Source organism: Mauremys reevesii, linkage group 15 (genome assembly GCF_016161935.1).
Source record: "Mauremys reevesii isolate NIE-2019 linkage group 15, ASM1616193v1, whole genome shotgun sequence".
NCBI lineage: Eukaryota > Metazoa > Chordata > Testudines > Geoemydidae > Mauremys > Mauremys reevesii.
The window spans coordinates 16,036,328-16,064,294 of record NC_052637.1 but is presented as its reverse complement, the minus strand read 5'-3'; the positions used below and the strand labels follow the sequence as shown (position 1 = coordinate 16,064,294).

At 47.0% G+C, this 27,967-nt stretch overlaps 1 protein-coding gene across 1 annotated transcript; it reads left to right on the top strand.

Moving 5' to 3' along the window:
* Positions 1–27,845, top strand: LOC120383112 (zinc finger protein 250-like). The gene is made up of 7 exons (XM_039500737.1): positions 1–941; positions 1,245–2,829; positions 12,216–12,331; positions 20,173–20,261; positions 23,072–23,198; positions 24,384–24,500; positions 24,919–27,845. The coding sequence occupies exons 1-7, from the start codon at positions 863–865 to the stop codon at positions 25,917–25,919; spliced, it is 3,114 nt and encodes a 1,037-aa protein (XP_039356671.1). The 5' UTR covers positions 1–862; the 3' UTR covers positions 25,920–27,845.
* Positions 27,846–27,967: the final 122 nt, after the last annotated feature.

Genomic DNA, 27,967 nt, shown 5'->3' with positions numbered 1-27,967 from the left:
TTTAACTTGTTCTTTCCATATTTTAGCCTCTGATCCTACTTCATTTCCATTGGCATTCACTATGTTAGGCATCCAATCGCTACTAACCTTTTTGGTGAAAACTAAATACACAAAGGTAATTTAGCATTTCTGCCATTTCCCCGTTGATTGTTATTGTTTTGCCCCCCCTCGTTGAGTAATGGGCCTATCCTGTCCTTCATCTTCCTCTTGCTTCTAATATATTTGTAGAATGTTCTCTTGTCACCCTTTGTCTCTAGTTAGTTTAATCTCGCCTTCCTAATTTTGTCCTTATATGCTTGTGTTATTTGTTTATATTCATGCTTTGTAATTTGACCTAGTTTCCAGTTTTTGTAGGACTCTTTTCTGAGTTTCGGATAATTGAAGATCTCCTGGTGAAGCCAGGGTGGTCTCTTGCCATACTTCCTATCTGTCCTATACATTGGAGTATCTGAAGATCCACAGGGCTTCAATAGTCACAGACTCCTTGTGTCCCCTGCCTTGGGCTGGTTCCCTCCCCTGAGGTTCTCTGGCCTTCCGCAGTGTTGTGACAAGTGGCTTATTATCTGTTCTCTGACCAAGTAATCAATTCCGCATGTTTGGGGATCCCTAAATTTATTCCAGGAGACACACAGCATGTTTCCCTTCAGTCACTAGGCTTTCCCATGGGGTCTTCATGAACATTTTCCCATCTTTGAGGATGAAATGTCCCTCCTGCAAAGAAAGAGGCTGGATGGGACCAGGCAGGATGTTGTCTCTGGGAAATGGTCAATGGAGCTATAACAAACTCTGATAATCACACCTTTCCATCCTATGAGCAGGACCCCCCGCCCCCCCGAACACCTCACTAGACCTCATTTCCCACATGGACCAAAGGGAAGAACCCAGTGCCCCAGACCCTCAAGATTCTTCAGAAAAGGAGACACTGAGCGACTCCCACAGAGGTGAGGAATAAGTCAAACCAAACCCCAAAACTTCCAGTGCCCCTGTAAGCTCTTCAACCCCTGCCTCTTCTCAGCTCAGTCAGAAGAATAGCCAGCAGGTGTCATACCCTCATGGCAGACGTCACTCATGGCTTCTCATCCATCCTGACTGGACCAGCCAGTAGTGACCTCTCCTCCACATTCAGATGGGCTGAGGAGGCAGAATTGATCCCTCTGCTCCTTCTCCTTTGCTGGCTGGGTATTGAGCTTATCAGCTGGTTTGTTTTGTTTTGTTTTACCCGTATTTGCCATTCACCTTTGCAGCACAGGGAATGACTCACGTCTGGATTCAGAAGGGAGCTGATGGGTTCAGAAGGGAGAATGAAGATGACAGACCTCAGCAGGAAAGTCCCGAGCGAATGGAACTGCATGGGATGTTATCAGGAAGCGCCAAAGGGGAACTTTCCCAGAATCGTGAAAAGGAAAAAGCCCATGAGAGTCGGTCTTATAAATGCCCTGACTGTGGGAAAAGCTTCCACTGGAGCTCACGCCTTGCCATTCATCGGCGAATCCACACAGGAGAGAAGCCACATAAGTGTGCTGACTGTGGGAAAGGCTTCAATTGGCGGGCACAGCTTGTCACACATCGGAGATGCCACACGGGAGAGAAACCCTTTACATGCGAAGACTGCGGGAAAAGCTTCATGCGGCACTCCATCCTTACTGAACACAAGAGAATACACACGGGAGAGACACCTTACAAGTGCAACTATTGCAGGAAAAGGTTTGCCTGGAGCTCAGCCCTCGCTGTACACAGGAGAATCCACGTGGAAGGGGAACCCTATCGATGTAAAGATTGTGGGAAAAGCTTCTGCCTGAGCTCAGATCTTAGCAAACATAGAAGAGTGCACACGGGAGAGAGACCCTATAAATGCCCCGACTGTGGGAAGAGCTTCAGAGTGAGCTCAAACCTCACGGCACATCGGAGGATCCACACCAGAGAGAGACCCTATAAATGCCCCAAATGTGAGCAAAGCTTCCGGCAGCGCTCCACCCTTCTTAAACATCAGAGACTACACTTGCGAGAGAGGCCCTATAAATGCCCTGAGTGTGGGCAAAGCTTCTGTGTCAGCTCAGCCCTGACTGTTCATCGGAGGATCCACACAGGAGAGAGACCTTACAAATGCAAAGGCTGTGGGAAAAGCTTCAGGACCAGCTCATCCCTTATCAGCCACCAGAGGATCCATACGGGTGAGAAACCCTATAAATGCCCCGACTGTGGGAGGAGTTTCAGCCAGCGCTCGGCCCTGTCTGCGCACAGGAGCATCCACACAGGAGAGAGACCCTATAAATGCGACTGTGGGGAAAGTTTCATTGTGAGTGCTGACCTTCTCAAGCATCAGAGAATCCACACGGGAGAGAAACTCTACAATTGCAAAGACTGTGGGAAAAGCTTCTGTCGGAGCACCAACCTTGCTGCCCACAGGAGGATCCACAGGGGAGAGAAACCTTATAAATGCCCCGACTGTGGGAAAAGCTTCACGGGTAGGTCAACCCTTATTACGCATCAGAGACAGCACACGGGAGAGAGACCCTATAACTGCTCTGATTGCGGGAAAAGGTTCAGTCAGAGCTCAGCCCTTACTAAGCATCGGAGAATCCACACAGGAGAAAGACCCTATAACTGTTCTGACTGTGGGAAAAGTTTCACCAACAGCTCCCATCTTATTAGACATCAGACAACCCACACCGGAGAGAGACCCTATAAATGCCCGGAATGCGGGAAAAGATTCAGGCAGAGCTCGGCCCTTGTGAAACATCAGAGACTCCACATGGGAAACACTGTAAATGTTGACCTTACAGAGAGTGCTCAGACCACCAGTGAAGCCAGGTGGGACGGGAACCCATGATGGACCATGACTGAAACTCTGCAGCATTAAAAAAATTGCAGTAAATCTCACTGGAGCATTGTGGTGGAGAAGTCTGTCTGTGCGGGGGAAGCACCGGAGGGGGGATGGTGCTGGGTGCTTTGGGAATGAGGCTGCAGGAAGCAGAAGGAGGCTTGAGGCGAGTGAATCAGTTATTTGGGGTTTGTGGGGAGAGAGCTGGGAGCCGGGGGTGGGGGGGAGAGGGTGTTTTTTGTGCAGTCTGTAATTTCCTGAGTTACCCAAGCTCATTGCGGCAACATCTGGCAGCCTGGCAGGAGTAGAGGTGTCGGGCGATACGGGCTTTAGAGTTCTCTCTAGTCCGTATGGGTCAGTTCTATGGCTCACTAGGGCCAGAGACTGGATTTCCTGTCCGCAGGGAGCTGAGATGCTGACTCAGGTTACCAGGGCTAAGAAGCAAACACAGATCTGGACCTGATCCTTTCAGATGTGACCAGACCCGTCCCTAGTGGGAGCCTAAGAGCCCATTCAGCACTGCCCATCCATCACACAGTCTCCTGACTCCTACAATGACCAGAGACCCTCCTCAACCCCCCCTCCATGCTGCCTCTTATGCCTGGTACTCCTGGCCACCCCCTCTGCATAGTCAGAACCCTCCCGCATCCCACTCCTTCTGAGTATCCCCCAAATCCCACTCAGCTCTGACAGAGACTCCAGGGCCCTCCCCATGGGACCCCTAGCAATAAGTCATATGTGACAAAGGGGGAAACTCTGAATCAGAACCACATGGGCCCTCCAGACCCATCCCAGTGAGCTGGGCAAATAACGGAGAAGGGTGGGGGGCAGAGGAGGAGAATGGTGGGAAGGGCAAGAGTGGGGAAGGCCCCAACACTAAGAGCAGAGGAAGAAGGCAAGGCTAAAAATCCATCTGGTCACGCTCTGTCCCCATCTACTGCAGTGCTCTGTATGGGGACAATAGAAACTCTCCCTGCCCCACTCACCACCCCCCCACGCCCCAGATGTCCCCAGGCGAATAAAAGCCTCCGCTGGATTGGAAACACTGACCCTGCTGTAAATTTACCTTATTCCGTGGTTCCCATGAATCTGAACCCCCTGGACTTCCTGTGTTTGCCTTGGTGACCCGACCCCGATGTGACACAGGAGTCTCTCCAGACTCCTTTGTCTGGAATTAGGAGTAAAAAAATGGCCTTTAAGGAAGTTGGAGACTTCCTGAGAAGTCTCTTTGAGCTTCATTTCCCCCAGCCGGGGTTGTCATGTTCTGCAGATCCTGCTGACTTCACTTGGTGCTGTAGCTGCTCAGCACTTTCTGAAAATCAGGCTGAAGGTGTTTCCAGCTTGGGACCTCCAGTGCCTACTTCTGACAAACTGGCCAAGGGATCTCTCAGAGGGGAGAGAACATTGTCCTTGTCCAAAGGCTAGAATGATGGGCTCCTGCTGCACATCAGAGACCCAGCCTTCGAGAGACCTTGCCCCTGATCTGGGTGCTGGGAACGACTCTGTACTTGGGCAGCTCTTACAGCTCAGCTGAGACTTCACAGGAGTAAATGGCTTTGTCCCTGGGGGAGCAGTAGCCCTGAGCAGGGCGGGGTCAAGCCAGCTGCCAGAGTCAGGGGAGGCACCAGGGGTGCAACAGTCTTGAGGAAAGGGGACAGAGACACTTGTCTCCCCAGGAAACAGCAGCTTGAGTTTCCTTGAGGAGGGGTTCCTGCAACCCCAGCTCTGCCCATCGGCAGTTGGTTGGCTGGGGATGGAGCTTGTGGTTAGATGTTAGGCTGGGTGTGTGTTGTTCCTGAGTGCTGCCCCAGCTCTGTGCAGACAGCCAGTATAGCAGACCTCGAGCGAACTGCCCAATGACCACAAGATCCGTTAAGGGACAAAGGCACCAGGCCAGGTTTATTGTCGACAAAGCACCGTACTAGTATGTAACAGACTCTACCGGACCACTAATGTATGTATGCCCATAACAATGGACCAGCTCAGTGAACGGCGGGACTTTCCATTCCTCCCTAGCCCAGACAAAGATACTCCCTCTGAGATACATCTTTATACCCCGATACAAACAAGTTAGTACTGCCTCTGACAGTTACTGCCCCCTGATGTGGGGAGTTATTACCCATCACCTTGTACATGTTAGTTTGATCAAAACATCTCTATTATGTACTGTCATCCTGACCTTATCTTTTAGGAGGGGTCAGTGTGTTCTTGTTATCCTTGGGGAATGTTTTTGCATCATCCTTGATATCGGGATATTCTGGTACCACTTGATATCAGCATGTGTTTGGGTAAGCACTCTGTATCTAGCACTTCTTAGGAATGTGTATTTCTGAAATATCAGCCCTGTTCTTGCCAGATTCTGTGAGCAGGTTCTGCCTCATACCAGGCCTCTGATACAAGAGCTTATGTCTCAGGCTCTCTTCCTACTACATTGCTGAGCTATGTGAGGTGGGTATGAAAGGGGCATTTACAGTGAGCTAGGGTGCATGCCCATTTGCACCAGCTGAGGAGAGGCCCATGGTTTGCAGAAACAAATCAGGTTGGTTAAATGCCAGGATCTGACACCATTTGTCTCTTAAAGATTCTTACTGTGACTTAGACTCTGTCTTTAAGCACCAAGAGAACACAGAGTTATGATCAATAAGCAATTTATTATGGAAGAAAAAACAGACCAAACCAGCCACTAAACAGCATGTTTACTTTGGTTATAGTCTCCTCTGGTGTCTCCCTTGGGGAGATATTTCAGCAGAAAATGTGCTGTCTCTGACAGTGAGACTGGCTTCCTGTAGGGGGCGCACTTCTCTAGCAGAGCTGAAACAAGAGACAGCAATTCCCAAATCAGTAGGTGGATCCTGTCCAATTAGCAGAGAGGATCCAGATACTTTATTGCTGGCAAAGGAAAGTTTGTTGAAAGCGAGTCTCACTAAATGTATAACTTCTTCTATTAGCCATCTTTCAGGGCTCTTTCTTCAGAGGTCCCAGAGCTGCAAACACCTGAGTGCAAGTCAGTTCAATCAAAGGGACAAGTTACGTAGGTAATGTTAAGCAGGTACATATAACCCTTCTGCCAGGTGGAGTCAGCAGCAACAAGGGCTGGGTTGAATAGCTAGGGGTTCCTTTTCAACAATACAACACAAAACCGGCTCCAGCCCCTGCCCAGTAACCTGGGACAATTACATACCATCCCTGAGCACCTCTAAAAGGCAATATGCTGGGCTGTGTCCTCTAGCCTCAGGTTCTTAATTCCAGCAACCAAAAGTTCTTTTAACGTGCCCCTCCCTTCTCCCTCCAGGGCACCCTACTCACAGTGGTCGTCCTTGGTCAGGGAAGACCCAGAGTTCAGAGGTGCATCTGCGTGAGCTCACCTCTCACCCCGGCAGGGCAGCCGGCAGAGTGGAATGGTGGGCGGCTGGTGGAGCAGAGCGAGCACCTAGACAGCAGAATGAGCAAGGTCCCCCCCCCCCCCCGACTGCCACCTCAACAGCACCAAGAAAAGATTCAACTACATGCTCAGCAGATGTAGAATGACCATTGAACGTGCTATTGGTAGACTGAAGGGGCACTGGCTTTGTTTAATCACAAGATGGGACCTCTGTGAGAAAAATATCCCAATGGTTAGTTGCCAACTGTATCCTGCATAATTTTTGTGACACAAAGGGGGAAAAGCTGCAGCAGGGGTAGAAGTGGAGAGGCCGTCTGCAGTGTTTGAACAGCCAGACACTAATGCTATTAGACTATCTTAATGTAGTGCTATATAGCTCAGGAAGGCTTTGAAAGAGCGCTTTAATATGAGCCACAGTAATGTGTTGTGGTGTACTGTGCTCCACCTGGCCCTTCTGTTTTGGGGCCAGCTAGGCATTGTGTGGTGCTTGGTTTACATCTATGAATATAACACCGACAATGCAATTTTGTGATGCTTGCTGTACCTTTATGTTTGTCGCTGATCTTGTGAGTTGTGTCGCAGTGCATGACAACATGTAAGTGGGTGCTTTCACTACTGTCAGGCATTGTGCAACGTATGCTGGGGACTAATAAAGATGAATTGTTTTCCAAACAATACAATTTTATTGAGCAATGAAAACACTAAAATTTATTTGCAAATTAAAAGTAAATATGTTAAGCCCTTAGTACATGTCTAGAACAGAGCTTAAAGAAGGGGAAGGAACACTTGTGTCCATTTTAGCTACACATACACTGACCTGTTGAGAGCTACGGTTGATGTATGTGATGCTGAGGTTCTCCTTAATGTCCCCCGGAGTGATATGGCTACGAATGCAGCCCCTGATGTCATGTGGAATGTTGGGGGGGGCGTAGGGAGGTGCTATCCCGGAGTTCTCTATGGACTGCAAAGGGAGGCAAGCCCGTGTTTGTTGAAGTTGTAGATCCACAAGAGTCTGCAGCATCTGTGCTTGCTGCCAGAGAAGCCCCAGTATGTCCTAGTGCATCTCCCTCTGCTTTTCCTGTGCCTTTCTCATGTCCATTCTTTTCTTCTCCACACAGTCTACAATATTCATCCTACAGGCCTCTGTTCACTATTGGATGCAGCATCCTGGCTTGCAGGATCTCACTGAACATGTCATCCTGAGTTAACTTCTTTCTCCTACTTCTCTGGCTCAGGTGTTCTGCAGGTGTGAAAGGGGAACCCCTCAAGGGGGGCAGTAGGTCTGGATAAAACACACACAGGCACGAATGACACAACAGAAAGTGGAAGTTGAGATTCAGAACTCCCTTCGCTCCCCTGACATTTTAAACAAGACATGCTTATGGGCAGTTCCGCCTGGGAGTGCTTGTGCACCACGCTTCTCACAGCACCAGCCATGGTGCGTATGGCCCTCCTGGGAAGAGGGAAACAAGGAGGGAATTGCTTGGTAGCATGAAACTGAGTATAGGGCACTGGCAGTCAATACTGGCACCGTTTCCCAGAGGCGGGTGTGATTTTAGCTGGTATCTCACCAGGTATCTCCTGAGGGTAACAAAACCACCCAGGCCCATAGGCCACTAGCCAGTTTACCACAGTAGGGCGAAAGTGTCCTATCGTGGAGGAAGAGATAAGACTGACATCTCTAGAAACCTTGGGGGAGAGGACTGCAGAGCACCCCTGTGAAAGTTTACTCGAGATCTCTCAGGAGGATTCAAGGGAGCTCTCCGTGTACATAAACAAACTGCTCTGCTTACCCACTCAGGGGTGCTGGAACAGGGGGGCCGGGGAGCCATGAACCTCCCACTTTTTACCGGTGATAAGGGTGAGTAATGGGGGCAGGAGGTGGAGAGAGGAGTGAGCGGGAGGCGGGCTCTTGAGGGGAAAAGACGACGCAGGAGTGGGGCCTTTGGGGAAGGGGCAGGGCAGGGGCGGAGTTGGGGGAACATATGGTGCAGGGGTGGGCAGGGCCGGCTTTAGGCCTATTCCACCAATTCCCCCGAATCGGGCCCTGCGCCTAAGAGGGCCCCACGCCCAGTGAGAATCCTTTCCCTGGCTAGAGGCGCCTTTTTAATTTTTACTCACCTGGTGGCGCTCCGGGTCTTCAGTGGCACTTTGCTTGCTCTGGGTCTTCGGCAGCACTTCGGCGGCGGGTCCTTCAGTGCCGCCAAAGACCTGGAGTGAGTGAAGACCTGCCGCTGAAGACTCGGAGCACCACCCGGTGAGTACAAGCCCCACGTGTTGTTTTACATGTGTGTTTTTTATTCATCCCTGCCGGGCTCCGTTGAAACTGTTCGAATTGGGCCCCACACTTCCTAAAGCCGGCCCTGGGGGTGGGATCTTGGGGAAGGGGCATTGTGAGGTCAGAAGCTTGGGGAATGGGTGATGCGAGGGCGGAGCTTCAGGGACAGCGTGGTGCAGAAGGCGGGGGCACAGTTTGGGTGCTTGTGGGCCCTCCCCACTTTTAGGGCACTTCTGCCACTCCTGTACCCAGCTACCTCTTCTAGCATGAGTAAATTAATGAAAAGTCAATAGCTGTATCCTGCTAAATTGGGGGTGCTATCATTGTTTTGGAAAATAAATTTACACACCTGAAGTTCCTTCCCCTGCATCGGGCTCTACTCCGCTCGATTGCTGGGACTCACTGGACTTCAGTGGAGTCTCAAAGAGATCCTGGCTTGTGGCACAGCTGAACCTCCCTGTAGCATGTCCCTTATCCTCCTCCTCTTCCTCCTCCTTGCTGTTCACACCTGGGACCTGGAACTCAGGATGATCCAGGTATCCACAGTGGTGTGTGAGGTAGTGGTGGGGTATCCGCCAAATATGGCATGCAGCTCACTGTAAAAGGAGCAGGTCTGTTGCTTGGCACTGGATCGATTATTGGCCTCTATGGCTTTCTGATATGTCTGCCGCAGCTCCTTTGCTTTCATGCGGCACTGCTGCCGGTTCCTGTCGTGCCCATTTTCCTGTATGCTCCATGCAATCTTCTCAGAGATGTCCACATTTCTCTGGCTGGTCCATAGCTGTGCTTGCAAAGCCTCTTCTCCCTGTAGGCCTGGGAGATCCAGTCTCCCCTGTCTACTCCAGGCTGGAGTGTGCCTGGAACACATAGCCGGCATGGTCAGCTGGGCAGTTACACACAACAACTGAGAGCTCCTAGGTGTGCTCATCAAGATGGACAATCAGAAAAAGGTATTTAAAAATTTTGCTGGGCTTTAAAGGGGCGGGTGGCTTCCTGTTTCTGTGACCCCTAGGCAGTGGAGTTCACAATTGTGACCAGAGAGGTCAGCATTGGGCATTGTGGGACCGCTGCTGGAGGAGCGTTTGTGTTGACATAGGTAACACAGTGTCTGCATTCCAATTGCGTTGGCCTCTGGACATCGACCATGGCTCAACGCTGCTCAGGGAGGTGGTGTTACTATGTCAGTGTAAAGGAGCGCTCAGCTTACATTGGTGGGAGACCAAGTGTAGACACCTGCACAATCAGGTCAATGCAAGGTGGCATATGTCAACCTAACTTTGTAGTATAGACCAGGTCCTGGAGTGAGGCAGGAGCATGCACGCTCAGAGGCAGTGACTTAAAAGCCAAGGGAACTTTTACTGCAAAAATTTAGGTGCTGAGTGAGTTTAGGTACCTACTGGATTAGGCAGCAGCTGAGCAGGGGTTTTGTGGGATGCCATTTAACACTGGGATTTAGGCTTCTAAATCTGGGGTGTCAGTGCCTAACTCACTTTGTAGGTCTGGGCCTAAGTCAATAGCCCACAGTCTGTAGCACAGCAAGGAATGTAACCCCAGATCTCCTGCATCCCAGGTTAGCAATCTAACCCTGGACCATGGGCAGAATAGTTCATAGAATCATAGAACTTAAGATCAGAAGGGACCATTATGATCATCTAGTCTGACCTCCCGCAAGATGCAGGCCACAAAAGCTGACCCACCCACTCCTGTTAGTTGGTGACAATGAAATTTCCTCTGTGTGTGGCACTCCCATTTAAATGAGTAACAAAAAGAAAAAACAGAAAACAAAACCTAACGACAACAAAAGAGCATTAAGCTTTATTACCAGTAGAATTGTTTCACATATACTTTTATGCAATTTCCATAAATGCCTACATGATTTTGGAGCATATATTATCGACTTCCAGTGGCACGTTGGCTACTAAGTCACTTAAGAGCTTTTGAGAATTTAACACTTAGTATTTAAGTTATATATAGGCTTGGCAGAATTCAATTTTTTTTATTTCAACTGATAATATAGATTTTTTTAAACATACCTTTGGATTTTTATAGATTTAAATTTTCACAGTTCAGAATTATGGGACGGTCAGACAATAATTATTAAATGACAGTAGATATTGTGATTAAATTGTGTTAAAGCTTTATTAACAATGAAAACACATAACATGTCGAAATATACAAAGTAAATATCCTTAAACCACACTCTATAAGTTATCAAGAAGCATTTTTCTTACTTTGCCTACCTGTACATGTAAATAATTATTGGTAGAAATATTTGAATTGGTTTGTGTGTGTGCAGTGAAATTATTTACCAACATTTATCATAAAAATTGAATCCATCCAAGCCTATCACATTCTCTTCGTTTTAGTCCCACTTTTTTCCCTGTACAAATGTATACACACCTGTCACAGTGTCACTGCAAACTTTCAGTGTCTTTGTGCTGCCTTATTGATCATCATTGTGACCTCTATCAACAGACAGGCTGAACTAGAGCAATTCAAGATTTACATTTCTTATGGCTTTCCACTGGTATACCAAACATACATCCAGAAACACAGGCCTACTAACTAGTTTATTCGGATGAGCAGACAAGACAAATACTTTACTGGAGCTGCAACAACACACCACAGCAACGTGGACGGTGTGGAAAAATTAAGTTGAGTCATTGATATTTTTTGGTGAATGAGTTTTCAAGCAACAATTTAAAATTATAGCAACTTACCCACCCTTAGCCAAAACTGCATAGCCTTACAGATCAAAATTTTAACTATTTCCTAAGTGTTTGACCATTTAAATACCAAAGACTGGATATCAACAATGGGCTTACATCATGGGTTAAACCAATGGTTCCACTACTTGCAACCCAATCAGCACAGGGCTACAGCCCATGTGACATCCTCGGGGCCACAAAGGTTGCATATATATTGCAGGGATGCAGCCCACATAATACACAGAGAGCTGCATGTCTGGCCTGCAATGGAAAATAGGTTGAGAACCACACTGGGGTATATCAGGCTGCTTGCAGAAGTGGGGAAGGTTCTGCAGGCGCATCCATCTCCCCACGCTGCTACTTCTAGGGGAAAAGGGAGGCCAGAAGTTCACAGAACATTGCAGGGGTCAGAACCGGGCAGAGAAAGGTGAGAGGTGGCAAATTCTGAAAGGGAGACTTTTCTCTTCTGGCAGAATTTGCTACCTTGATGCTTGTTTCTTTTTGTTAATGGAGATGCAAAATTTAAAAAAGGCATCTTCGGTGTCCGTTTCTGATATGTAGCACAGTGTGTTTCTGACACTGTAGTCTGGCAGCAAAGGCCCTCATCCCAGCAGTCCGGGGAAGGGGGGTGAGGGCCCCCAGGACAGCTGGCTCCAGGCTGGGCCATGGCTCCTCTGCAAACACAAAGCCAGCACTTGGCCAGATCCGTGGGCGTGTGCGGGAGGAGGGGAGACCAAATCTGCTCGAGCTGTGGGGCCGCTCATGGGGGGTTTGTGACACTCGGTGAATTCAGCTCTGGCTAGGAAACCCTCCCCAGACAAGAGCCCCTGATCCCGGGCAGGGAGGGGAGGGGGACAGACCCGCTGGGGAAGGAGAGCAGGGCTGGGCAGTGGGGGCAGAAGGAGGAGAGGGCTGTGTGTGTGTCGGGGGATGGGGGAGGTCAGCATGCCTGAGTTTTTCCCAGCTCTGGAAAAGATCACTCCAGTCCCTGCCTGGGACGTGCTGCAGCCCGGGTTGGTATCTAAGGGCACAGGAAGACGACAGAGCAGCAGCAGCAATCAAAGGCCCTGCAGTTTGTTGCAAGATGTTTCTGCTGCTCTTGCTGCGCCTGCCGACACCAGCCCCTGCAGGGGAGATGCCAGGTGACTGGGAGAGAACTGGGGGAAGGGGAGGGGATTGGGCAGGAAAATGACTCGCTGCACAAGACAACCCTGCCAAGGATGCTGGGACGATTTGTGCAGTGGGGGTGCTGAGAATTATTGAACCAAACTGTGAATTTTGCATGTGATGGACACTACTTCAAGAGGGGAGTGCGGTCGCACCCCTAGTTCCAGCAACCATGCCTGACCCCTGTTAATGCAGCTGGGGGTGGGATCTCACCGGCCTTAACAATGAAGACACTGGGCTCCCCTGCCTGGGGTCTGCTCCAGGAGCAAAACCAGGGGAGGAAAGGGGAGCACAGTGGTTCAGAGGGGCTGCAGTGGGGTCATGAATGGGCTCCCGTGGGGGATTCTATTTTGTGTCTCTGGGTGGCAGGCAGGGATGTCAGGAAGGAAAGGGGTGAAAAATTAGACAGGGATGGATAGAAAAAAGGAGGGAGTGAATGGGGGGACAACAAGAAATGTGTCAGATTTTAACCATCTCTGCACATTTAGAGAAGTAACAGGGAGAGAAGAGTGGGTGGCACAGAGGAGAGGGATTATTCATAGTTTTAAAAATCTCTCCACATTATCAAGCCCCTGAGAAATAACCATGGGGTTCATTCCTATTCCACAGAATCCAGTAAACCTCCCCAGTGTTAAAGTGCTGAGCTGGATATGTTTGCTCCATCCGACACATCATGTGTAACCTGGCTTGGACTGAGGGTTCCTTCCTGCAAATCATGTGACACCTTCTAAAATGATGCATATGGTTTTCTTGGAAGGATCAGGCCCTTAATGGTTTTGCTAATCGGAGGAAATTGGCTATTCCTTTCCGATGGCTAAAGGCAGAGTGAGGGGATTCTGAATAGCCAACTCTTAAGGGAATATATTGTGTTTCAAAAAAAGCCTGTAATTTCCAATAATAAACCTCTGTTTGACACTCCCAGGACTTCACCACAGCTCTACAAATAAGGATGCTTTGCCAGGGAGAAAAGGGCTGCCCAATTTCATTCCCAAAGGGCTACATTTCAGTCCCCAGTGTTAGCATGTTATGTTCCCATCAGCATGTTGTTCATTACTATAATAAACTAGTAGCAGAAAGGTGTGATTAGACTGTTGTGGCCAGATCCTGCTGCCTTCAGCCTAATCCTTATAGCTGCTCAACTGCAACTTAGATGAGCTGGTGAGAGGATGCACCCAGGGTTTTTAAAACCCTTTATAAAACAAAACAAAACAAAACAAAATTGGTTTTCTCTTGATGTTTGCTTCCTTGTGTACATTAAAAAAGACCTGGATGGGATTTTCTTCTTCTTTTTTTAGTATTACAAAGGAGTCTTAAGCCTAAAAGACTCTGTGGAGGATTGGAGCATTAGGAAGTTTATAACATTCAAGAATATGGCAAATTACACCTGATTCTTGCCCAGGATTTTTGGCTGAGCGTGTGAGGGCCTGCATTCAGCTCAATATCATTTTCCAGTCTGTCTGTAACACGTTAACTTTTGATTGCCACACCTGATCGATTCCAGGATTTCAGAGAATGTTCTAGGACTCAAAGGACAGAACCCTATTGATTTGGGTGAAATCTGGAAAACCAAAAGAGTGAAACGGGACACAAGGAGTCCCTGGCATGTCCCCATTCTCCTCTCTGTGACACACAGAACCCCTGGCATTGGGGTTCTAGGCGGTCTTTGAAATAGAAGGGGATGGGAGTGTAGAACGCAGGGCATTTGTGGGGGAGAATGGATAAGAGCAAGGAAATGCTGGTGTGCAATGAACTTGGTCTAAAGAAGCACCAAAGAGCGTAACCCTCTGGTAGATAAATGATCAGCTGTGGGCGAGGAAGGGTCTTTATTTAAAAATGGAAACAATAATTCTGTTTGTTTGTTTTCCTCCAGAGACATATAATGGTGGTTAAGTCTTGTCTCTTCTGTTGGTGGTGGGGGCTGTTTGGATGATTCCCAAGGGTAGTGGGAGCTTTTGGACAAACAGATTTTTTCCTCAAAATGTTTGGGGCTAAATGTCACAGAAACAAACGAATGCAAAACTGTTCAAACTGTCCCAATAAAAATCACTTCCCTTTTCAATCAAGTCACAGGGGGCCTGATTTTTCAGAGGTGCTGAGCCCCCACAGCTCACATTGACTTCAGCTGGAGCGGTGGGTGCTGCGCAGCACCTCTGAAAATACAGCCCCAAGATATTGCAATGATGGGTGCTAAAAAAATTAGTTCAGTTTAAAAAAGGGGACACATGCTATCTTGCTTCTGTCATAGGAACGGATTGCACCTATCTAGAGCTCCTTGCATACCTCAATTCCCCTCCCCTGTCCGCCTCTATTTCAAGGACTCCCTGCAACATTTTAAACTCTATTTGGGCAAAGGGCAGAGCTGAGTTGGGGCTGTTGTTTTAGTGGAAGGTGTCAATGATCTATAGACAATTACAGTCCTGGTTAAAGGTGATGTGTGTGCTAACCAGATGCCATGGGCTCCAGTTATGTGTCTCCTCTTTCCCCCTTCCTATTTTCTGATTTTCATCATGATCCATATCCTACCCACTGATGGCCAGAATATTTCCTGACATTTTGGAACTGATCGGCTGCAGTGTTCAAAAGCTATTATTACATCCAAACAGAGAAATACCATCATGTTGAGTGGGGGCCTGGCTTTTCTTGGCCAATTATCCCTCTCAGATTTTGCTCTATTTTCTCACTAATAATTCTCAATATAAAATCTCAGATGGGAGAGGAGGTTCTACCCTTTTTATCTACAGCCACTTACCCTTGTTTCAGCAGGAAACTGTTTTCCCATTTACGTACATTAAAATTGACATATTTGCTGTCTTGCCCATAATTTAATGAACATAAAAGCCAGGAGCCTCCCTCTATTCATAGTCTGCCCTTTATCTTCAAGGCACTCTGTCTAGAACCAGGAATCCTAAAGATTGCCTGACGCTCTGGGGTAATGACCATCGGCAACAACTCGATGCAGCAAAAGGAGCTGTCTGTGGCAGAGGGAAAGCGCTTCTGTGCAGGAGACGGCTTTCTGCAGCCATGGAACAAACTCCCACAAGAGCTCAAAACCACCACGAACATCCCCCATCTGCATTCCCAGTGCCAGCAGGCTTCTTAGACCTGCTTTCAGTAACCAGCCCACAAACTGCAGCTGGCATCCAAGGCCCGGATCCACAAAAGGGCTTAGGTAACAACATTGTGATCCACAAAGCCTGTGTTTGTCCCCTAGGCTCCCTATCCAATGAATGGGGAGCGATAGGTGCTTAGAACGGGCTCCACAAAAGCCAGACTGGAGCCACCTAAGTCAGCCCATGGGAGAAGCTGATGAGAGGGATGTGTCCTAAACACCACAACTCGCTTGGCGTTCAGCACCTAAGTCCCACCTGCATGGAGGCACCAACCTGCTTGCGATCCACAAACTAGGGAGAAATCAGGGCTTCTCTGTTTGCAGAGACCAGAACTAGTAGTGTGCACAGCCGCAAACACACACCACCCAGAACAGCCAGGAGAGGAGGATTGCCTCTCTCAGGCCTGGTCTACACTGGGGGGAGGGATCAACCTAAGATACGCAACTTCAGCTATGAGAATAGTATAGCTGAAGTCGACATATCTTAGGTCGACTTACTTTGTGTCCTCACGGCGGGTCAACTGCTGCTGCACCCTCGTCAACTCCGCTTCCGCCTCTCACCGCAGTGAAGTACAGGTGTCGACGGCAGAGTGATCAGGGATCAATTTATCGTGTCTACACTAGACATGATAAATCGATCCCCGATAGATCGATCACTATCCGCCAATCCGGCAGGTAGTGTAGATATACCTTAATCATAGAATCATAGAATCATAGAACTAAAGATCAGAAGGGACCATTATGATCATCCAGTCTGACCTCCCGCAAGATGCAGGCCACAAAAACTGACCCACCCACTCCTGAAATAATTCTCTCCCTTGACTCAGCTGTTGAAGTCCCCAAATCCTGATTTAAAGACTTCAAGTAGCAGATAATCCTCCAGCAAGCGACCCCTGCCCCATGCTGCGGAGGAAGGCGAAAAACCTCCAGGGCCACCGCCAATCTACCCTGGAGGAAAATTCCTTCCCGACCCCAAATATGGCGATCAGCTGAACCCCGAGCATGCAGGCAAGACTCTCCAGCTAGACACTCAGGAAAAAGACTTTCAATATCCCAACATTGACCCTCGGTACTAATTACCAGTGGTCGCACGTTATTGACCTATTGACTAAATCACGTTCTCCTATCAAACCATTCCCTCCATAAACTTATCAAGCTTAATCTTAAAGCCAGAGAGGTCCTTCGCCCCCACTGTTTCCCTCGGTAGGCTGTTCCAGAATTTCACTCCCCTGATGGTTAGAAACCTTCATCTAATTTCAAGCCTAAACTTCCCGACTGCCAATTTATATCCATTTGTTCTCGTGTCCACATTAGTACTGAGCTGAAATAATTCTTCTCCCTCCCTGGTATTTATCCCTCTGATATATTTAAAGAGAGCAATTATATCTCCTCTCAACCTTCTTTTGGTTAAGGAAAACAAACCGAGCTCCTCAAGTCTCCTTTCATACGACAAGCTTTCCATTCCTCAGATCATTCTTAACAATCTTTAGCCCACTGGTTAAGGTAGTTGGGAGTCCCAGGTTCAAGTCTGCTACCCCTACGGAGAGTGCTGTAATGACTGGGCTAGGGGACATTCTTATGTAGGCCCCCCCCCCGTCTCTCCTAATTAAGTTGTTCCACTATAATTGATATTAATTGGCCCAGAGAAAGAAAGTGAGAATCAGAAGTTAGCACACTCTCCTGGGACATAGAATACCCTTGTTCAACCCGCTTCTCATCAGGCAGACAGGAGACTTGACCTGCTGGTCTCCCACATCCCAGATGAGTACTCTCACCAGCAGGCTAAATATTATAAGCAAGAGTGTCCGCCCTTGTCCCTACCAAGCTCTTTCGTGTAGATATAGGCGACCTCTGCATACAGGACCTGCTTATGACTTAGGCAGCCAAAAGTCTCTTTTTCCCCAATTCATGGATCACTCAGGGTGGGAGATAAGGGTCTAGACACCTAGAATGAGGGAGCAGTGCACATGCTCAGAGACAGAAACATACGGTAGGTACCATGGGGACTTTTTACTGAAAAATCTTAGGTTGAGAGTGAGTTTAGGCACCTACAGGGTGTGGCAGCCGCTGAGGAGAGGTTTTGTGGATTGCAGTGGTACCTAAAATTGAGACTTGGGTGGATCCGGGCCCAAATAAATAAATAAAACATTAAATTTAACCTCCTCCCCCCCACACACACACTCTTCTCATTGGGGAGAAAGAGAGAATCACTCCTAACAAATGCAAGTTGTGAGGCTGAGGCCTGGATAGACAGTGCTGGGACCCTGTGGGGATGAGGGCGCTGTAGAACATGGGGGAGTGGCACCACCCAGCTGCTTAAGGGGCACTTGGCTGAACCCCGGCTGACTGGGGTTAAACTTCCAACTAATTATTAAATACAACAGAACTCCTATTTCATGAAGTAATTTTTATTGAGGAGTTCATAGAAGCGAATGTCTTAATATTACATTGCTTTGTTCTTGTCTTTCAAACCACTGCAAGGCCATTTCCAAGGCATCAGAATGGGAAGCGATGTCAACGTGTTCTTCATTAATATCACTTTCATTATATACATTTATTTCTATCAGAAAAATGATTTCATGTAACTGGACGTTCTTAAGACGGGGGTTGATAAAATCTAAGTTCTACTGCACGGATATAAAAATCCTCTACAGATTTTTCTCCATTTTCACAAACGTATTGAATATTATGAACACACCAACTGCTCCTACCCTGCTACCGCCACCTCCCACTGCAACGCTACCTTCTGGTTCCTTCCCCACTCCCAGTTGCCCAGGACCTTCCAGCTTCATTCTCCCACCCCTTGCGCCTGCTTCTCCTGTGAAAGCATCATCATCCAGGACTCCTGGCTGTCCATGTGAATGAAGGGTGCAGGAGGTGTGGAGAACCAGCACTTTCTAACTACTTATTGACTACTTATATAAAATCCTCTCCGATGTTGTCCCTCTCTCACTATCAAATATGGGTGAGAAATCTCCACAGATTTCCCTCTTCCTCTCTCTTAATTATTCAGTAGAGACACAAACGCTCCTCATTTTGCGCTTTTTAATCTCTCGTTTTCAAATATTAATATAAAGTTGCCTTTAGATTTTGCCATTATTCAGATAGTTGTTGAATATTGATAGAAAAAAGCGATTCAGTTTTCCCCTTTTTCTTTCTCTGATTACCAAAAAAAAAAATCGCATGAAATCCCCCAGGTTTTGCCTTTTTTTCCTCTCTCATTATGAAGATTAATGTCAAATCCCCTCCAATTTTGCTATTTCTCCTCTAATTCTCAAATCCTGATATAACCCCCTCACTCAGATTTGGGGGGGTGTCTTTCCTTTTTGAAATGCAGCAAATTCTCCTGATTTTAATTTGGGGTGTCAGAATATGGCAAGTGGTTAGAGTTTGGGAGAGCACTGGGATGCGTTTGACTGTGGGAACATGGTGGCCATTCTCTTTATTTATTGAATATTCATATACAATTTCCTCCGATTTTTCTCCTTTTCTCTCCCACAATTGGAGATTGCTGCTGCTTTTTTCCTCATATTATTGAATATTTAGATTTTAGCCAATTTTCTCCTGAGTGCTCAAATATTAACATATTATCCTCTAAAATTATGCCCCATTTTCTAGTTGGCTATTAATGATTTAACATCCCTCTGATTTTGCCTTGTCTCTCTAATTACCTGATATTCATATTAAATCTCTTCAGATTTTGCACCTTTCTCTCCAAATTTTGAATATTGATATAAAATGCACTCCGATTTTGACCCATCACCTATTATCAAATACTGATATAAAATCTCTCAAACTTCCCTACTCTCTCATCTAATTATTGAATATCATTCTAACATCTCTCATTGCTCTTCAACTGTTAAACGTGAATATCAAATCTCATCAAATTTTGCCATTTTCTCTCTAATGATTGAATGTTGACATAAAATCCATTCAAATGTTGCTGTTCTTTTTCTCCATTTATGGAACACTGATTTAAGAATCTGCTCAGACTGGGTACTTTTCCCAGGCTTTTTTGACTTCAGCACCTTCTCTTCGTTTTTGAGGGAAACCTGCCCTGAGTCGGTAACCCAGGTTGGAGGGGCAAGCAGGGCAAGTGGGTGGGTAAGTGCCCTCAGCTGAGATTGTCCAGCCACAGTTTTCCCTCTCTCGGCTCCTGCCAGCCCAACTCACCTCCCCCCAACTTCGAGCTGCCTGTCAGTCACCTGCCCCTGCCCCTGTCCCTGCCCCACTGCTGCCCCCTCCAACCATCACAGAACCTTCCGTCTCCATCCTCCTCCCCTCAGCCTCTAGTAAAGAGGTTTGGGCCAGGGCTCCCTGCTGCCTGTGTCAATTGGGAATACGCTCTTGCTGTTTATTTACCAAATATTTATATAAAAATCTCAGATTTTGCACTTTTCTCTCAAATTATTGAATATTGATATAAAATCCCCTCAAGGACAATGTCAGGGGGATCCCTCTTTGATTCTGCTCTTTTCTAGCATTTGCTTCAGAGACTCTATTCCTGGGGAGGGAGGGGGTTGGTTTAAAAATGTCTTGGTGGGTTTAGTCCTGGTGAAAGGGTCCAGGTGTGTGCAGTAGTAAAGCGACCCAGGGTTTTTCCTGAACCACAGTCTAGAGTGTCTGTCTGCAGAGAAAGGCCCTGTGGAGACTAGGGGAGTGAAATGGACTAGAGTCCCTTCTGAAACCTCCCTCTTGCCCTGACAGGCTGCAGAATAATGTCCGTGTTTCACTCCGGATCGTCGCATGCTCTTGGGGGACGGGAAAGGGAAACGACTGCAGTAGCAGCGGCTCAGGTAGGAGTATGTGCTGGGAAGGAGGCAAAGGCAGTAAATACACAAGGGTGAGGAATGTGAAAGGGACATCCACACCTGCCACCCCAGGAGAGATCATAGAATCACAGAAATGTCAGGCTGGAAGGGGCCGTGACAAGTCATTTAGTCCAGCCTCCTGCACTGCGGCAGGACCAAGTCAACCTAGACCAGGGGTCGGCAACCTTTCAGAAGTGCTGTGCCGAGTCTTCATTTAGTCACTCTAATTTAAGGTTTTGCGCGCCAGTCATACATTTTAATGTTTTTAGAAGGTCTCTTTCTATAAGTCTGTAATATATAACTAAACTAGTGTTATATTTAAAGTAAATAAGGTTTTTAAAATGTCTAAGAAGCTTCATTTAAAATTAAATTAAAATGCAGAGCTCCCCGGACTGGTGGTCAGGACCCAGGCAGTGTGAGTGCCACTGAAAATCAGCTTGTGTGCCGCCTTCGGCACCCCTGCTATAGGTTGCCTACCCCTGCCCTAGACTATCCCTGACAGGTGTTTGTCCAACCTGTTCTTCAGAACCTCCAATGATGGGGATTCCACAACCTCCCTAGACCACATTTCCCTAATCTGCTTATGACAATGTCATGTGGGACTGTATCAAAAGCCTTATTAAAATCTAGATATATCATGTTTACAGCTTTCCCCATATCCGCTAGGCCAGTATCCCTGTCAAAGAAGAAATTTAGGTTGGTTTGGCATGATTTGTTCTTGACAAATCCATGTTGGCTTATAACCCTATTATCTTCTTGGTGCTTACAAATTAATTAATTATTTGTTCCAGTATCTTTCCAGGCATTGACGTTAGGATGACTGGTCAATAATTTTCCAGGCCCAGGTTTTCCTCCTTTTTAAAGATAGATACAATGTTTACCTTTCTCCAGTCCTCTGGGACCTCATCTGTCCTCCATGAGTGCTTGAAGATAATCACTAATAGTTCAGAAATTGCTTCAGCTAGTATACTACAATTAATTTTATCAGGCCCTACCAACTTGAACACATCTAATTTATCTAAATATTTTTTAACCTGTTCTTCCCATATTTTGGCTAACATTCCTTCCCCCTTGCTGTTAATATTAATTGTGTTAGTATCTGGTCACAATTAACCTTTTTAGTGAAGACTGAAACAAAATATGCCTTAAATGCATCAGCCTTCTTGGTGTCGTCTGTTGTTAGCTCTCCTTCCCAGCTAAGCAGAGGACCTATACTTTCCTTTATTTTTCTCTTGTTCCTGATGTATTTATAGAACCTTTTCTTAATTGTTTTTCATGACCCTTGCTTAGTGTCATTCATTTTGTGCCTTAGTCTTTCTGATTTTTGTCCCTTCACGGTTGTGCTATTTTGTACTCATCCTTAGCCATTTGTCGATGGTTCCACTTTTTGTTGGGGATTCCTTTTCGATTTTCAGTTCATTAAAGAGTTCCTAGTGGAACTGTATGGCCTCTTACTGTTCTTCCTGTCTTTCCTTCACATAGGAATAGTTTGCTGTTGTGCCTTCGATACTGTCTCTCTGAGAGACTGCCAGCTGTCCTGAACTCCTTTTTCCTTTATATTTTTTCCCAGGGGACCTTACCTACCTATTCTCTGAAATTGTTAAAGTCGGCTTGTTTGAAGTCTATTGTCCTTAGAATCATGAAATCTACCATTTCATGATCACTTTCCCACAAATTGCCTTCAAAACGTCAGATTTGCAACCAATTTCCTCCTGTTAGGCAGAATTCATAGATTCCAGGGCCAGAAGAAACTATTGTAATCATCCACTCTGACCTCCTGTATAACACAGGCGAAATTTCCCCAAAATAATTCCTAGAGACGATCTTTTAGAAAAAACATCCAATCTTGATTTTAAAATTGCCAGTGATAGAGAATCCACCATGACCCTCCGTAAATAATTCCAATGGTTATTTGCTCTGACTGTTAAAAATGTATGCCATGTTTCCAGTCTAAATTTGTTTAGTTCCAACTTCCAGCCATTGGATCATGTTATACCTTTGTCTGCCAGAATGAAGAGCTGATTATCACATTTCTGTTCCCCATGTAGGTATTTATAGACCTTAATCAAGTCACCTCTTAACCTTCTCTTTGTTAAGCTAAATAGATTGAGCTCCTTGAGTCTTTCACTTTAAGGCAGGTTTTCTGATCCTTCAATCATTCTTATGGTTCTTCTCTGAACCCCCTCCAATTTATCAGCTTCCTTGAATTGTGGACATCAGAACTGGACACAGGGTCTAGTAGTGGTGCACTAGTGTCAAATACAGAGGTAAAATAACCTCTCTGGTCCTACTTGAGACTCCTCTGTTTATGCATCCAAGGATCACATTAGCTCTTTTGGCCACAGCATCGCATATGGGGTTTGTGTTCAGCTGATTATCCATCATGACCCCGAAATCTTTGTTTCAGAGTCACTGTTTCCCGGGGCAGAGTCCCCCATCCTGTAAGTATGGCCTGCATCCTTAGTTCTTAATCCTCCCCCGTCTCCTCACATCCCGCTGCGGGGAATGGGGGAGGTGTTTGGGAACTAGGGCTCTATCCCTGGACCCTGCTGTGGGTCTCCATCTTTATCAGTAGGTGTGTGATAAATGCGAATGACCCTCTCCCCCTGGGCTAGGAGTGACAAGGACTCTCTTTCTCCTCATGCCCGGAAACTTCCGGGTTGCTCTGCATGCGATGGGATTGTTTTACTGTGCTCCTCCCAGAGCTTTTACTTATTTTGGCCCTCCTTCCCCGTCTCTAGTGGGATTGGGGCTGGGGCAGCAGTTACTGAATGGGGGACAATTGTCATTTTCAGGAGCCAGTGACCTTCGAGGAGGTGGCTGTGTATTTCACCGAGGAGGAGTGGGCTCTGCTGGACCCGGGTCAGAGAGCTCTGTACAGGGACGTCATGCAGGAGAATTATGAGAATGTGACCTCGCTGGGTAAGGATTCCTGTCCCCTCGGGAAGAAGAAGCTGGGGGATGGGGGCTGTCTCTGAAGTCCCTGGTTGGCTTCTGCTCAAGGTTCTTTCCTGGTCCCTTAGATTTAAAGAGGATCAGGCTACACTCCCACCCTGCCTGCCTGTGTGATAGCGGTGCCAGGCACAGCACAGAGGAACTCTTACCAGGGCAACTTCTTTGGTGACTGTCTGCTTCCTGCTAACTTGCCCCAGTGCAGAATTACACCCTTGTGTGAGAAACTTTTATTTTTTCCCAGCATGCTTTCCTGAGGCTGGCCCTTTTAAATTTACCCAAAACAACCAAGCCTCAGCCCATTTTGCAAGTCTCCACTGCTGGGTGAATCTCTCTCACGTGGCTGGTATGGGTCTGATTTCCCTTTGTCGGCTCTGAGGGGAATGTGCCCAGAATTGAGTAAGAGAGACTGGCTTCCTCCACACCTCCTCACTGGGGTTAGGAGAGCCAGATACATACTGGAGATGCTAATTCCTCCAACCCCAGAGCTTTCAAAGGGCAGAAGGGCAGAATTTGCCTGTCCATATGTAACACCAACAGATCCCGGTTGTTAGCAGGCGGGATCGAACCTGGGAACCTCTGAAGCTAAATGCATGAGCCTCTACCACATGAGCTAATAGCCACATGACTCTTAGCTAAGGCTGTAACAAATCATTAATCTCTTTAAGTGGTCACGATGCCACTAGAGGGGACAGAACACCACACCCAGAAGGTGTGTGGGTTACATGTAGTCACACCCCCATGTGCATACAGACTCTCTGTTTCCCTTCCCTTCTTGGCACTGGCTCTATCCAGAGAGAGATCTCTGGAGATTTAGAAGCAAGTAAAGGACTTAGCATCAAGGCTATGTCTTAGCAATCCAATTCCCCAGTGTCTGGAAGTCCTAAGGGTACAATAGCCCTCTCACCCCACATACATACATGTGACTCCCCAAGGATCTCTGTGACCATGTTCCCATGCGTGTTCCACCAGCACAAACAGTGACTGGGTCAAAATTATTAAACTTTTATGTGGAACCATTCTCCACACACGTTATTCACCTTGATCTCATAGAATCGTAGAGGATAAGACTGGAAGGGACACTGTACTTGCATAGTCTGACCTCCAGTATAACACAAGCCATAGGACTTCTCACCTGTTTACTTTCCCCTTAAGCAGGATTTCCGATTCCCAAACCTGAAGTGATCTCCCAGCTGGAACGGGGAGAAGAGCCGTGGCTCACGGATCTCGAGGGCTCAGAGGAAAGGGGAATCCTGAGATATAGCCACGCAGGTAAAGGTGTAGTTAAAATCAACTCAGAAAACATTGCTGAATGAAGGAACAGCTGTGATTCTCACAAAGTCCTCATGTACGCTCCTAATTCTGGATTGTCTCCAGTAGGTGTCATATCCACAAAATATGTCATTTATGTCTTCCCACGCACCCTGACTCACACCTGACATTAACTTCCTCCCTGCTGATCACCCTTTCCTCTGCATGTTCAGGTGGGATGTGGTGGCTCAGTTGGTTCCCTCCTTTCTCTCAACTCTGGGAAAGAATTTGGGGGAATTCAACTCCTGAATTTTTCCATTTGCCCAACAATTAATTTGGTTTATTCCCACCCCCACCCTTGCATTTCTCCATTCTGAGTTTTCCTTACTTCTCAGCACAGAGAATGATTCATCTCTGGATTTTCTCTTTATCCCAACAGCTGATGGGATCAAGATTGAGCATGAAGAGGTAAATCCTCAGCTGGGAGGTCCTGAGCAAGTGGAACAGCATGGGACACTATTAGGAAGATCCAAAGGAAACATCTGTTGGAGTGTTGGGCAAGGAAAAACCTGTGAGAGTCAGTGTAGCACAGAGAGGCTGCTGGGAAACCAGCCGGTGAAGAAAGTGGATAAATCCACTAATTGTGGGAGAGGTCTGAAGCACCTCAAGAAAACCAGAGTCCAGAGGATCCACCTGGGAGAGAGACCAAGCACATGCAGTGAGTGTGGGAAAAGCTTCAGTAGTCATTCACACCTTCTTATACATCAAAGAATCCACACAGGAGAAAAGCCCTATAAATGCCCCCAGTGTGGGAAGAGCTTCAACCAGAGCCCAAACCTGGTTACACATCTAAGAATCCACACTGGAGAGCGACCCTATAAATGCCAGGAATGCGGGAAAAGCTTCACTGCAAACTCCACCTTTATTAAACACCAGAGAATCCACACAGGAGAAAAACCCTATAAATGCCCCGACTGCGGGAGAAGCTTCAATCAAAGCTCAGACCTTATTAGACATCAGAGACTCCATACGGGAGAGAAGCCCTTTAGCTGCCCCGACTGTGGGAAAAAATCTAGTGACAGCTCAGCCCTTATTGTACATCAGAGAATCCACACGGGAGAGAGACCCTATCGATGCCCTGTCTGTGGAAAAGGCTTCACTTGCTCTTCTCACCTGATAACGCATCAGAGAACCCACACGGGAGAAAAACCATATAAATGTCCTTACTGTAGGCAAAGGTGTCGTGTAAAATCAGCCCTTATTATACACCAGAGAATCCACACAGGAGAGAGACCCTATAAGTGCCCTGACTGTGGGAAGACCTTCAGCAGCCGTTCACATCTTAATTCTCATCAGAGAATCCACAGGAGAGAAATGCCTTGTAAAAACCCTGAGTGTGGGAAAAGCTGCACAGAAAGCTCACCCCTTATTATGCATTAGGAGGAGAACTGAATAATTGCCCTGACTAAGGCTAGCTAAGAACTTGTCAACACCTGAAATATATTTTGTATTATGTTTGTCCACTTTAATCTGGAATAACTATTCTGAAAGCAGTACTACCACACTGCTTTGTTATGCCGGTTTAAGATCCTCCCCTTTTGAATAATTGAATCCACACAGCGCTGCATTCTGGGCAGATGTACCATGCTACTATGTTCTGCCGCTTGGCTCTGTGTATTCTGGGTTTTTCTCCTGGTGCATTGTGGGATAGCGACCCAAAGCCACTGGAATTTTCAGGATTACTCTCGTGTCGTCCCATCATTCATCTGGCTTTTGTGAGCCAGCACCATTTTCAAGCCTCTGGCAGGCATCATGAAGGGAACATGTGATCCTGACACTCATACATGAACAGGCTGATGCACAGGTATTGGCAGTCAAGCAGCCGGGTGGGTGCCTTTGGATGCCTTGAGAGACAGCCATGGTGGTGCTGCACCAATATGGGTGACGCAAATAGAAGAGGAGGAGGACAAAAGCAAATAGTTACTTCTGCAAGACCATTTTCTGGAACATTTCCTCAGTGGACTTTCTCTGGGCTTGAACAACAAGCAGTGACTTGTGGGACAGGATAGTCATGCAGACCAAGGATGACTAGCAATGGTGGCAGAACTTCAGAATGACAAAGGCCCCGTACCTAGAATACTGTGCAGAGCTGGCCCATGAGCAGAAGTGGCAGGGCACCAATTGGAGAGTTCCCTTCAGCATAAAGTGTTGTGGTCTTCACTGTCTGGAAGCTTGCTACTCTCCCAGTGGCTTCTGGACAACAGCTAACCAGTTTGGTGTTGGTAAATCAACTGTTGGGGCTCTCATAGAATCAGAATTGTAGGACTGGAAGGGACCTCAAGAAGTCGTCTAGTCCAGTCCGCCACACTCATGGCAAGTATTATCTAGCCCATTCCTGACAGGTGTTAGTCTAACCTGCTCTTAAAAACCTCCAGTGATGGCATTTCCATGTGCTACTATTCAGAGAGTGCTGCTAGCCCAGATCTTAAAATTTGGCAGTTCACAGGAAGTTATTGAATAATTTGAAAGGCTGGGGCTCCTGAATTGTATTGGGGCCACTAATGGTACCCATATGCGTATTGTTTGCCTCCCTGTACCAGATCTCAGAGTTCGTCAACAGGAAAGCATATTTGGGCACGGTGCTGCAAGGCCTGGTTGATCACTGTGGGAATGTTCGACCAGCGTTAATGTGGGGTGGTCTGGAAAGTTCCACGATGCCAATGTTGTTTGACACTCAGGCCTTCTTTTCAGCAATGAGGCTAGAATTGGTGCCAGGTGCTGCTACAGACGTTCATCATGTGATTCCTCCTGTCACTCTGGGAGACCCAACTTGCTCTCTGCTTCCCTGGCTGATGAATCCTTTTCCTGAACACTTGGAGAGGAGAAAGGAGCTCTTTAACTTACACCCTGAGTAGTTGCAGAATGACAGAGGAGTGGGCATCTGGAAAACTGAAGGGAAGGTGGAGGTGCCTCGTGACAAGGCTGGAGGCTGCTGAGCAATATCTGCTTCTTGTGCTTGTGGCGCTTGCTGCATTTTCCACAATATCTGATGTTGGCGAGAGGTGGAAGTGAAGAGACTCTGTGAATGTTATGAACAGCCAGAGAGGCTGCCTCTGCTAAATGCCACAACTTGTCAGGGACACATGGTCAGAGACACATGGTCAGGGATGTGTTGTTCTCCTTTCAGGCGAAGGGGTAGTGGGGAAAAATATATGTAAGTTTGTAGTAGGATTTTAATTTTGCTTTATGTAGGATTTTATTGTGCTTTGTGTGGGATTTTATTGTGCTTTGTGCAAGGATTTTATGCAACTTTTCTGTTGTAAATAAATAACAAATAGCTGTAAATAAAAACCTTTGTTGAAAACAGCCTGGCACAAACTTTGAAACAATAAAACTGCAGCAGACATGCTGAAAGTGCTGAGTGCACAACTTTGTGCCGATGGGGGTCATAAATATGTTTGGAGATGGGGGGAACCGTTCTACATGTC

Coding starts and splice junctions, on each gene's coding strand:
- LOC120383112 (XM_039500737.1), top strand. CDS start 863: ATGGACCAAAGGGAAGAACCCAGTGCCCCAGACCCTCAAGATTCTTCA. Junction 12,332..20,172: donor CCCTGCAGGGGAGATGCCAG/GTGACTGGGAGA, acceptor TTGCCCTGACAG/GCTGCAGAATAATGTCCGTG. Junction 24,501..24,918: donor CCTGAGATATAGCCACGCAG/GTAAAGGTGTAG, acceptor TTATCCCAACAG/CTGATGGGATCAAGATTGAG.